This window comes from Silurus aristotelis, assembly GCF_946808225.1.
Source record: "Silurus aristotelis genome assembly, chromosome: 1".
In the NCBI taxonomy this organism is placed as follows: Eukaryota; Metazoa; Chordata; class Actinopteri; order Siluriformes; family Siluridae; genus Silurus; species Silurus aristotelis.
The window spans coordinates 524,528-537,653 of NC_139574.1; the positions used below are offsets into that span (position 1 = coordinate 524,528).

The 13,126-nt window shown below is 41.9% G+C and overlaps 3 protein-coding genes across 7 annotated transcripts in view; 1 reads left to right on the forward strand and 2 right to left on the reverse strand.

The window, feature by feature from the left end:
- The window catches only part of LOC310728083 (myosin-binding protein C, fast-type-like), a 29,166-nt gene extending 27,979 nt beyond the window's left edge, over positions 1–1,187 (reverse strand). For both annotated transcript variants that reach the window (XM_083545196.1, XM_083545195.1), the window contains exon 1: positions 1,029–1,187. In XM_083545196.1, coding sequence (XP_083401322.1) covers positions 1,029–1,050 — 22 coding nt within the window. In that variant the 5' untranslated portion in view covers positions 1,051–1,187. The remainder of the gene's footprint in view (positions 1–1,028) is intronic.
- Positions 1–13,126, reverse strand: part of LOC310729622 (uncharacterized protein) — a 441,633-nt gene that overhangs the window by 301,270 nt on the left and 127,237 nt on the right. The gene's annotated exons all lie outside the window — the stretch shown is intronic.
- Positions 7,208–13,126, forward strand: part of plekha4 (pleckstrin homology domain containing A4) — a 35,120-nt gene continuing 29,201 nt past the window's right edge. The window contains exons 1-2 of one of the 4 annotated variants that reach the window (XM_083545314.1): positions 7,208–7,396; positions 12,902–12,968. In XM_083545314.1, coding sequence (XP_083401440.1) covers positions 7,356–7,396; positions 12,902–12,968 — 108 coding nt within the window. In that variant the 5' untranslated portion in view covers positions 7,208–7,355. The other 3 variants (XM_083545317.1, XM_083545315.1, XM_083545316.1) reach the window with 3 other exon arrangements.

The following is a 13,126-nucleotide window of genomic DNA, read 5'->3' on the forward strand; positions in this document are numbered from 1 at the left end:
ATACAGTGCCCTATGCAGTGCCCTATGCAGTGCCCTTTGCCTTACCCGGTTCAGTGCACTATTCCATGCAGAAGTGTATTTGAAGGTTCTCTACTCACTAGGATACATCGCATGAAAAATTAGATACTGTAGTGAGTTTAGGACGTGTCCCAAACCACACAAAATAATACAATACACAATCAAGATACAGGATTGTGCTGTGGTCGTGTCCCAAACTACAATTACTGCACACCAGTACAAATTACAGCAGCACAAATGGGTGAAGACACACATCTTAAAGCACACACACACACACGCACACACACACACACACACACACACACACACACACACACACACACACACACACACACACACACACACACACTCCCTGGAAAAACACTCGCTTTCCCATAATGTACATTTAAGCTCACACTTTCACACAAAGCAGTTTTACTGAAAAAACACCAGCGAGAAACTTTGAGAGAAACCAGACTCAGACTCCAAACCATCTCCCACCTACAGTTCATAAATAACCGGACACAATCCTATTGCAGTGCTTTATGGAATTTCATGTTTATAGCCATGACTATAAAAACCCACCCCTCCCTATTCACCCCTTCACACCCCAACACACACACACACACACACACACACACACACACACACACACACACACACACACACACACACACACACACACAGATTCAGATATCAGTGACATTTAAACACACCTGTTAAGCCCCACAATAATCACAAAGCCCACTCAGCAGTCCTAATCCATCTAAAACCAGCTGTGTGTGTGTGTGTGTGTGTGTGTGTGTGTGTGTGTGTGTGTGTGTGTGTGTGTGTGTGTGTGTGTGTTTGTGTGCTTTTTTTGTATTATTATTTCAGGAATGCTAACAATTATAATAACATGACATCAATTTCATACACACTTTAGTTTATGGAATCACTATCACTATGTATCATCATCATCATCATCATCATCATCATCATAAAGGAAAGGAAGAACCGAATAGAAATAAGGCTGAGGAATGAGGAGGTACCTTTAGCCTTGGGCGCGGGCATGGTGACGGCTGATCTGATTCTCTCACTCGTCTGCAGCAGTCTGAGAACTTTTTCCTTTTTATTCCTTACTCTGTCTTCCCTAAAGGAGGGAGGGGGAAAGAAGATAGAAAGAGAGAAAGAGAGAGTGAGAGAGGGTGAGAGAAGTGACACCTGAAACCCCTCAGTGACTTCAAGGAGAATATTTTGGGATGTTACTCAGGCCAAGAACAGAAGGGGGGTTCTGTTTCTCCTTTTACTTTAGCTTTTAACCACACTGTTATTCTTACATCTATCTATCTATCTATCTATCTATCTATCTATCTATCTATCTATCTATCTATCTATCTATCTATCTATCTATCTATCTATCTATCTATCTATCTATCTATCTATCTATCTATCTATCTGTCTGTCTATCTATCTATCTATCTGTCTATCTGTCTGTCTGTCTATTTACTAATAAGGGAGAAGTAAAGAGATTTAGAGAATGAAAGATTAAGTAAATGACTTTGATGAAAGTGTTGAAAGGAACAAATGATGTGTTAAAGGTGTAATGTCGGAGCGTTCACTCGGATTTTTAAGTCATGTAATATTTTTCTGTTTCTTTTGACCACCTCTCTCTCTCTCTTTCTCTTTCTCTCTCTCTCTCTCTTTCTCTCTCTCTCTCTCTCTCTCTCTCTCTCTCTCTCTCTCTCTCTCTCTCTCTCTCTCACTCTCTCTCGGCTCATTTGTACTTCCTTCCCAGCATTTGGTTCTATATTTGGTGTTAAGCACACCACGTTGTGCTGCTTCTTTTTCCTCAGGTTTCATACAAGTTGTGTTACTGTTCCTTTTTACACCAACAACCGAAGACCTGTAGAGGGTCTGGGGTGGAGTGTAAACCTAGGCCTGTGGGGGGTCTACAGGGTCTGGGTGGAGTCTGAAGACAGGTATGTAGAGGGGCTACAGGATCTGGGTGGAGTCTGAAGACAGTTCTTTTTAGGTCTACATGGTCTTGGTGGAGTCTGAAGACAGGTCTGTAGAGGGGCTACAGGGTCTGGGTGGAGTCTGAAGACAGGTCTGTAGAGGGGCTACAGGGTCTGGGTGGAGTCTGAAGACAGGTCTGTGGGGGGTCTACAGGGTCTGGGTGGAGTCTAAAGACAGGTCTGTAGAGAGGCTACAGTGTCCGGGTGGAGTCTGAAGACAGGTCTGTAGAGAGGCTACAGGGTCTGGGTGGAGTCTGAAGACAGGTCTGTAGAGGGGCTACAGGGTCTGGGTGGAGTCTGAAGACAGGTCTGTAGAGAGGCTACAGTGTCTGGGTGGAGTCTGAAGACAGGTCTGTAAAGGGGCTACAGGGTCTGGGTGGAGTCTGAAGACAGGCCTGTGGAGGGTCTACAGGGTCTGGGGGGAGTCTGAAGACAGGTCTGTAGAGGGGCTACAGGGTCTGCATGGCATCTGAAGACAGGTCTGTAGAGAGGCTACAGTGTCTGGGTGGAGTCTGAAGACAGGTCTGTAGAGGGGCTACAGGGTCTGGGTGGAGTCTGAAGACAGGCCTGTGGAGGGTCTACAGGGTCTGGGTGGAGTCTGAAGACAGGTCTGTGGAGGGGCTACAGGGTCTGGGTGGAGTCTGAAGACAGGTCTGTGGAGGGGCTACAGGGTCTGGGTGGAGTCTGAAGACAGGTCTGTGGAGGGGGCTACAGGGTCTGGGGTGGTGAAGTGCGTGAGTCAGTACATTCCTGAAGCACCCTGAACATAACTAGATATCCGTGAGATTTGGTGCTCGACCTGCCTGAGGGGTTGTAATTTTTTCCATTTCTTCATTCTGCAATAAATAGTGTTCAGCTGTCCGTGGCTAAAGTGGGAGCTTCTGATTGGAAGGTTATGAGTTCACCTCCCATCACTATAAATCTGCCACAGCTGGGCCCCTGGGCAAGGCCCTTAACTCTCACCTGTTCAGTGTATAAATTAGATAATTATCTACTGCAAGAAATGTTATATCCAAAATATATTAAATGTAAATTAGGCCTAGACTAAATAACCCATACAGGGTTATAAAATCCTGCATGTCACCCGACCATGAAAATGTCTGATATCTCACACCTGTTTCTGGTTAGCAGCCCTTTTTCAATATGTGTATGTCAGTCATCATCAGGCTGTTTAAAGCTGGATGTATCTCAGTCTTGCTCCTTGTCTTTGTGCTGTGGTGTTTCTAACTTCTTCTTCTTCTTCTGCTTTCAGCTGCTCCCATTAGGGGTCCCCACAGTGAATCTTCTGTCTCCATACCCACCTGTCCTTAACATCTGCCTCTTTTAAACCAACTACCTGCATGTCTTCCCTCACCACACCCATAAACCTTCTCCTTGGTCTTCCTCTTTTCCTCCTTCCTGGCGGCTCCATCCTCAGCATTCTCCTACTGATATATCATGGTTATGTTTTTAGTTTGTGCTCGTTTTGGTCCATTTTCTCTTCAGTTAAAACTACGAGTTCATTTAGAAGGTGAGGATTGTGTCATGGACGATTGAGTTCAGTGTTGTTTGTGAAGCACATTTTTAAAGTGAACATTGTTATAAAGCAGCTTAACAGAATTCAGTAAATTATGAATTTACATTTTACATTATAAATCAGTGAGTCAGAGGTAAAGGAAGGAAAACTCCCTGAGACAATTTCAGGAAGAAAACCTCGAAAAGAACCAGAATGAGAAGGGAAGTGTCTTGAGCCCTCAGATCCACCTCTTCCTTACACTCCATGAACAAGAATGTCCTGAGCAAGCTCAATACATATGGCCCATAGGTCTGCACCTCATGGGTAACTAGAGGACCAGTCAAAACCACGTGCTAGTTGCCAGACCAACATGAAGATTCACCAAACAGACCAAGCAACTAGATTAGATGTTACAATAACCTTGGAATTCATGTCCCAGACACCCTGTGATTATTTCAACTGAATATTGAAGTAAGACAGAAGATACTAGTAGCTGTGGACCAAAGACGTGTGATAAGATAAAAAGAAGATAGAAAGAAGTCATGGTAGAAGATAGATGATAGTTTCATTTGGGGAAGTTTGAAGAACCCAGGGAGACAGGGGAGTTGCTGTAAATCTGTAGTGCATTGTAGCATGTGTGCTGTCAAGTCAAGTTTATTTCTATTGCGCTTTTCACAACAGACATTGTCTCAAAGCAGCTTTACAGAAATCAACAGTGAAGGTGAAGGTGTGTGTTTATCTCTGATGAGCAGCCGTGGAGACTGGAAAGGAAAAACTCCATTAGATGTTATGAGGAAGAAACCTTGAGAGGAACCAGACTCATAAGGGGAACCTCATCCTCATTTGGGTGACATCAAGAGTTTGATCATAAATCTTTCAACAATACAGAACACTGGAGAGTGAGAACTAACATGAGTACTGGAGTATAAGATTATAAGTAAATGTTCTTTCTGCAGTCTTATACAGTCTTTATGGTTAGTAGCTCCTAGTTTTATGAGCTCAACATTTGTGATCATTTGTCATTTGTGTGCTGTACACTGCATTAGAGTGCCCCCTGGGGGAAGGGAGCTATTGAGGGCAACGCTATAGGATAATATCTAGTGCACTTAACCCAGTGCCTTTGCCCCGATAAATAGTTGTCAATCATGTAATCTGATAGAGCTGATGAAGATTGAGGGAAATTCTCTAGAGTCTGTATAAAATGTGTTGTATTTGTGCTCTGAAATGTATAATAAACTTCACCCAAAACTGAGAGTTTTCTATTGTTTATAGCATCATGTAAATACAGATCACTTCCAGGACTACAGGATCAATATGGTTCGAGGTTAAACACCAGTTCTGGTGCTCTGTCTGACTCAACACCCCCAACGTGCCCCAACACAGCAGTACATGATGTGTAGGAGCTGATAATCAGACCTGAGCTCGGCAGATTCACAGCGACCTACGTAAGTTCCGAAAAAATCAGGGATGAGTTCTGAGTGTCATGTTTCAACCCTACTATAACTTTCAGCAAGCATAGCCACGATGGGGACTACAGCACACACACACACACACACACACACACACACACACACACACACACACACACACTCCTCTACTCAGTCTCTCAGCTTTTAATGCAGAGGTTCTCAATGTGTCGGGCCCTATAGTGGGCAATAAAGATATGACAGGTGGAATGCAATGAACAGCAGTATTTATATAATTTTTTCTTTCTTCATTTCATCTTCATCTTAATTTACGAGTTTCTTTATTAGATGTAAATTTCATACAAGCAAAGCAACCACAAAGCACAGAAAAGAATGATGTAATTACAGTTTTTCTCAACTGCTTTCAGTCATTTCTCAGATCAGAATTGAAGTTTGCAGATCTCCAAGTGCATTTCTCAAAACAACACGTAGAAACTGCACAACATAGTGGATAACTGGAAAATAAGCATCACCTGCTCAAAATGCTCAAAATGCTTTGTCTATCGTACAAAAGCGTGTTTTTTCATCAATCATTGTGTCAGAGGCAGCAGAATCCCATGTCATGTTTTTAACAATGTGAACGTGACAGGCGAAATTATTAGTCATGTTGTCAGTAGAACATCATACTCAGTTTTAGTTAAATGATACTCAAGTCAGGTTTTGATGACTAGAAACTACTAAATTACCGTACTGGTGTGTGTCATAATTTACAGTGTCCCTCCGGTAAAAAAAAAGTTACTTTTGCAAACCATTGTGCATCGACCAGGTGTTACAGTATTTTACATGGTATGAATAGATAATTTTTCTGATTGATTCCATCTAACCTCATCTAACCAATCAACATCTACCCATGTAACAGAATATGGAAGAATCGAAACAGAAGATCACACTATATTCACATTTTTACTGTACTGTCAGTAGTGGTACTTACATACAGAAAACAAAGGAAACTACACATAGGCTATTTACCAATAAATGAAAACCTGAAAAAGACAAAGTGGGAAAAACTATACATATACAGAAGGTAAAGGTGAAATTATATGGCAGTTTTCCTATGCGTCATGTCGGTCCTCTCTGTTGGGCCACAGATTCTCATCCACATCACAACATATATGTTCCCTTGCTATGCATGCTGGAAAGAATCTTCTTGAGTGCCTAATCCAGCCTCTGCATGCATCTGCTGAGATGTCCTCACATGCTGCATCCATGGCAGCCAGCAGTGTCATCCATGTATGTAGCTGATGATCAATAACCTTCCACTACGCAGTCTTAATCCTCTTCTTCTTCCTTCAGCTTTCATTATCAGAAAGGGGAACACTTGTGTTGTGCACTGTATATATATGTGACCCTGCACAAATCAGTCTTCATGAGTTGCACCTCTGAGCTATTTCACAGAACTGGTTGATCATTGGTTGGTCTAGAGTTGCACATGTTTCTCTTTGTTAATGAAGGTGAAGACTCACCTGAGAGCAATTTCTCAATTCTGGACATATTTCTTAGCAAACGTACTCACAATTTGTAGAAATCTGTACAGACATACAATTCTGAGAACATGTTCACTCATTTTGATAGTGCAGACTTCCAACCTGAGAAAAAGACTAACTGGTTTGTTGGTTGTGACATTTCAGCTGAGAACCAGGACAAGTTATTTTGCACAGCAGGACAAAAGCAACAAGAATTGTCAAAAGCAGCTGACAGATGTACAGAACCATTTGCATGTTGTCCAAAAGCAATTGATGAAAACAACAAGATATTGCTGATATGATGTGAAGAACTGACAACAGGTTCTGACGGTGGGACGAGTAGTTTTGAGAAATGCAGTTCTGTTGTGAGAAGTGACTGAAAGCAGTTGAGAAAAACTGTAATGTAAGTAAATAAAAACAAAATCAGTTCGGGTACAAAACAACTAGACTTTTATTTTCTCTATTTTTGAACTTGTTGCTATTTGATGTTATTGGTTTTTAAACCTAATATTTCAATAATTTTTTTTTAACTTTTAAACTGGTATTTCATATTTTTTGGGTGATGGGAAACAGATGGGGCTTGAAAATCCCCCCAAATTAAAGTGAAGAATAAATAAACATTAAATATAAAATGTAATAAATAAATTATTGTGTGTGTGTGTGTGTGTGTGTGTGTGTGTGTGTGTGTGTGTGTGTGTGTGTGTGTGTGTGTGAGTGACAGTATGGTGTGAGTAAAAGCCTTCATTGTTAAAAATGTCAATGAAATAAAAGGGTCATAGTCATGAGAGAGGGAATGAGGGAGGAAGGGGATGAGGACAGAGGGACTTGTGTTTCAGAAGAAAAAGAGTGTGTCTTTACACAGAGAGTGTAGGAGTAGAGCGGGGGAAAGAGGGAGAAAGAGGGAGAGAAAGCAAAAGAGAGAGACAACACAGAAAGAATGGAGTTAGAACTTGCTTTTGGACCCAGACAACAGAGCAGGTATAATATCAATTTTCTTGCTTGTTTCTGAAGAGAACTTCGTGTGCGAGTGTGTGTGTGTGTGTGTGTGTGTGGTGTGTGTGTGTGTGCGTGTGCGAGTGTGTGTGTGTGTGTGTGTGTGTGTGTGTGTGTGTGTGTGTGTGTAGAGTGCAGTATGATATTGAAATGTCAGTGATATTGAGGAATACAGGCGCAGGATTAAATGTTGATGTAAAGTGTGTTAATATGATGAGATCCTGGAAGAACGCAGCTGTAAGTGTGATGAGATGTTACAGCTGTGCAGGAGGATGGCGTAGGTCATGTGAAACCACTGGTGCAAATGGGGCTGATGGTGATCAGGGTAATTGGTGATTGGTCCCTCAGGGATATGATGAAGTGCCTGTGTGTGATACTGATGCTGAGGAGCTGATCAGAGAGCATTAAAGAATTTTGGAAGTGTTGAATCTTCACACACGCTTTGATGTTGCCAAGAACCATGTGGTTTGTTTAAGTAAGGCCAGATGTGATATGGTTTGTAGCTCAGCACATAGAGAATAGATTATTGGAAATATTTGAATGCATGCAGATGTTAAGGTAGAGGTGACAGTACAGTGCATGCAGATGTTATGGTAGAGGTAACAGTATAATGCATGCAGATGTTAAGGTAGAGGTGACAGTACAGTGCATGCAGATGTTAAGGTAGAGGTGACAGTACAGTGCATGCAGATGTTATGGTAGAGGTGACAGTATAATGCATGCAGATGTTATGGTAGAGGTGACAGTATAATGCATGCAGATGTTATGGTAGAGGTGACAGTATAATGCATGCAGATGTTATGGTAGAGGTGACAGTATAATGCATGCAGATGTTAAGGTAGAGGTGACAGTATAATGCATGCAGATGTTATGGTAGAGGTGACAGTATAGTGCATGCCGATGTTAAGGTAGAGGTGACTATATAATGCATGCAGATGTTGAGGTAGAGGTGACATAGTGCATGCAGATGTTGAGGTAGAGGCGACTATAATTCATGCAGATGTTGAGGTAGAGGTGACATAGTGCATGCAGATGTTGAGGTAGAAGTGACTATTATTCATGCAGATGTTGAGGTAGAGGGGATTATAATGTATGCAGATGTTGAGGTAGAGGAGAGTATAATGTATGCAGATGTTGAGGTAGAGGAGAGTATAATGTATGCAGATGTTGAGGTAGAGGTGACGCTAAATAATAGGAGGGATAAGAGAGGATAAAGGAGGGATTAGAGAGGATAAAGGAGGGATTAGAGAGAATAAAGGAGGGATTAGAGAGGATAAAGGAGGGATTAGAGAGGATAAAGGAGGGATTAGAGAGGATAAAGGAGGGATTAGAGAGAATAAAGGAGGGATTAGAGAGGATAAAGGAGGGATTAGAGAGAATAAAGGAGGGATTAGAGAGGATAAAGGAGGGATTAGAGAGAATAAAGGAGGGATTAGAGAGGATAAAGGAGGGATTAGAGAGGATAAAGGAGGGATTATAGAGGATAAAGGAGGGATTAGAGAGGATAAAGGAGGGATTAGAGAGGATAAAGGAGGGATTAGAGAGGATAAAGGAGGGATTAGAGAGAATAAAGGAGGGATTATAGAGAGGATAAAGGAGGGATTAGAGAGAATAAAGGAGGGATTATAGAGGATAAAGGAGGGATTAGAGAGGATAAAGGAGGATTTAGAGAGGATAAAGGAGGGATTAGAGAGGATAAAGGAGGGATTATAGAGGATAAAGGAGGGATTATAGAGGATAAAGGAGGGATTATAGAGGATAAAGGAGGGATTAGAGAGGATAAAGGAGGGATTATAGAGGATAAAGGAGGGATTAGAGAGGATAAAGGAGGGATTATAGAGGATAAAGGAGGGATTAGAGAGGATAAAGGAGGGATTATAGAGGATAAAGGAGGGATTATAGAGGATAAAGGAGGGATTAGAGAGGATAAAGGAGGGATTATAGAGAGGATAAAGGAGGGATTATAGAGAGGATAAAGGAGGGATTATAGAGAGGATAAAGGAGGGATTATAGAGGATAAAGGAGGGATTATAGAGGATAAAGGAGGGATTATAGAGGATAAAGGAGGGATTATAGAGAGGATAGATGAAGGATCATCATTATAAATATGTTTTGTTCTGTTGAATGGGAAATTGATGTCATAGGGCAGTAAGACATTCTTTAACACCCATACACACTCCTACACATGGCATGCCACTGAACACACACACACACACACACACACACACACACACACACACACACACACACACACACACACACACACACACACACACACACACACAGTATATTAACATGAAATGTGTGTGCTTGTGTTTATATGCAGAGATTTCTGCACGCCTGAAAGCACTTTATATTTCGGAGGTAAATATTGAAACATGTTCACGCGTGTTCATGGTGCTGAATTGAAGCCTTCATCATGTTTGAGACAGAAGATATCTTACCCTCACACCCCACCACGGTGAGGAACTGTGTAATGAACACTGTGTTTCAGCATCAACCAGATTTACTCTTTCAGACTGAAGTTATCTGCTCACTGACTCACAGGGTGCTCTCACTTCTGAGCGATTCTGAGCTCCTCAAACACAGAACATCTCAAGCCATGGCTCATAGTTCCTTTCACCTCCACAGGAACCTCACGGATCTGTACACTGGTCATGTGGAACCATACACAGCTTCAGAAAGACAAGCCATGTGTCTTGTGAGTGTGTGTGTGTGTGTGTGTGTGTGTGTGTGTGTGTGTGTACGTGCTGGAGTGTGAGAGAGTGTGAGATTCTTGCTGACATTTGAGGTTGAGAATGTGTGCTCATGTCATGTGTGTGTGTGTGTGTGTGTGTGTGTGTGTGTGTGTGTGTGTGTGTGTGTATGTGTGTGTGTGTGTGTGTGTGTATAAGAGAGAGAGAGAGCCTTCCCTTACATAGCACTCATTCTTTTTACTCCGCCCACATTCCCATGGTAACCACCTGTCACCTGTCACTCCAAGCTTAGCAGTGGTTTAGGATATGTGTGTGTGTGTGTGTGTGTGTGTGTGTGTGTGTGTGTGTGTGTGTGTGTGTGTGTGTGTGTGTGTGTGTGTGTGTGTGTGTGCGCGTGCGTGTGTGTGTATTCTCACAGGAACGTTTAAATCAGCACAGCAGCGTTTCAGCCAGCAGGTCAGAACTGAAGTGTGTGTGTGTGTGTGTGTGTGTGTGTGTGTGTGTGTGTGTGTGTGTGTGTGTGTGTGTGTGTGTGTGTGTGTGTGTGTGTGTGTGTGCGTGCGTGTGTGTGTATTCTCACAGGAACGTTTAAATCAGCACAGCAGCGTTTCAGCCAGCAGGTCAGAACTGAAGTGTGTGTGTGTGTGTGTGTGTGTGTGTGTGTGTGTGTGTGTGTGTGTGTGTGTGCGTGCGTGTGTGTGTGTATTCTCACAGGAACGTTTAAATCAGCACAGCAGCGTTTCAGCCAGCAGGTCAGAACTGAAGTGTGTGTGTGTGTGTGTGTGTGTGTGTGTGTGTGCGTGCGTGTGTGTGTGTATTCTCACAGGAACGTTTAAATCAGCACAGCAGCGTTTCAGCCAGCAGGTCAGAACTGAAGTGTGTGTGTGTGTGTGTGTGTGTGTGTGTGTGTGTGTGTGTGTGTGTGTGTGTGTGTGTGTGTGTGTGTGTGTGTCTGTGTTCATTGAAGTTAATGAAGTTTATGCTACTTTATGGAACATGATGAATCCCTGAAGGACACAGAGTGACTGTGAGATTTGCTTGTGTGCTTAATGGCTCAGTCCAAGTTGGTTATAATGAATAATTATAGGTAAATAATTTATTAGTTCTTAATATTGAACATTTCATATATTTTTTAAATAAAAAACTTGAATTTGAAATGATGCTTTGATGTTAGTAATGTGGGCTGGTGTGAGATGAAGCAGGACTGCAGTGAGGGGTATTTATTTATGCACATCTCTCTGCACTGCCTCCACACGTGTGTGTATGAAGTGTTTGTTTGTGTCGAGTTGTTTAAAGACATTTTTCTGAAGCAGATTTACAGAGATAATCAGATTATAGACGTTTAGTTGTGTTTCCTTCCTAATGCGTGATCCAGTGGTGACTGTGGTAAAGGAAAAACTCCATGAGACTTCATGAGAAGAAGTGATGGACACTGACATGCCAAACTGTGGTCCTGAGCTCATTGTAGCAGACTGTTGATATTAATCATGGCTTCTGTTTGCTTTGGATTTTGTTGTACCAGATGTTTTCTGTTTCTGATTAATAAAATGAGATATGATGAGAGCTATGGATGATAATGATGATGTTTCTGTATGGTGGCTCCATCAGCAGATCTTACTTTGATCACATCCCATCATCTCAGTGATTCTCAGACACGTCCTCCTCAAAGTGCAGAGCTTTTATCTGTAACGTCCTACCTCATTTATGCTCTATACACCATCATAAATCCACACACACACACACACACACACACACACACACACACACACACACACACACACACAGTTTCTATGCACAGAATTGTAATGATAAAGTTATATGTGTATATTTCCACACTCTTCTTGCCCTGTACATGCCGGGCCCCTAGTGGTAGAAAAGTGTAATAGCTGACTGGAGATTCGCTTATTTGCATCAGTGCATTAACATAAAAGTTAACAATGTGATGCATCGATTACAAACATTGCGCATCAGAGACAAGTTGTCATTTGTTTTGCATGTGTTATGTGTTATTTTAAACATATTTGTGTTTTATTTATATTTAATTAGTAGTAGATGCGCTATAATTATCATTTATCATTTGTGAGCAGTATTTTCTATGTAGATTGATTTCTCCTTGTTTCTCGAGCACGTTCTCTCAGCACCACTGCTACTACTTGAATATGACATATCACAACACTATGGAGACCGATGCTCTCACATAGAATACAGATGAACATGGCAGAGGTAGAGCTGCATCTTCCCGGAGACACAACAGGAAAAGAACATCTGGTTTTATTTGAGTATTTCTTTTTTTTTTGCACTATAAAAACATGTTTGTGAAACAGCCATGTGTTAAAAATCAGAAGATAATGAAGTAAATTGATGATTTAGTGTCTGTTTGAACCAAAGAACTGAATCAGATTTGTTTCATTGCATCAAATAGAAATTTGATCAAACTGCAATGTCATGGGGGAATCGTAGAGATGCACATCCCTAATAAATAAATAAATATATATGTGTGTGTGTGTGTGTGTGTGTGTGTGTGTGTGTGTGTGTGTGTGTGTGTGTGTGTGTGTGTGTGAGAGATCAGTGAGTAGTTACAGGAGTAGTTCCTGATCTCAGGGCACACAGAATGCAGACTGGAGATAAGTGGGTAAAATTATGGACTTCATTTTAGAGGTTGTGAGTTCAAATCCCAGCACCACCAAACGGCCCCTGCTGAGTCCTTGAGTAAGAGGAGCCGTAAAAAACAGGTCAAAAGTCATCAGCTGGAACTCAAACAAAGATGTCTGTCTGTGTTTCTGTCTGTCTGCAGGATGGAGGGACAGGGCAGAGTGAGTCGAGCCTCTAGTGTAGTCACCATTTCATCAACCAGAGAAATGGTTTGTGTATCACACACACACACACACACACACTCTCTCTCTCTCTCTCTCTCTCTCTCTCTCTCTCACACACACACACACACACACACACACACACACACACACACACACACACACACACACACTCTCTCTCTCTCACACACACACACACACACACA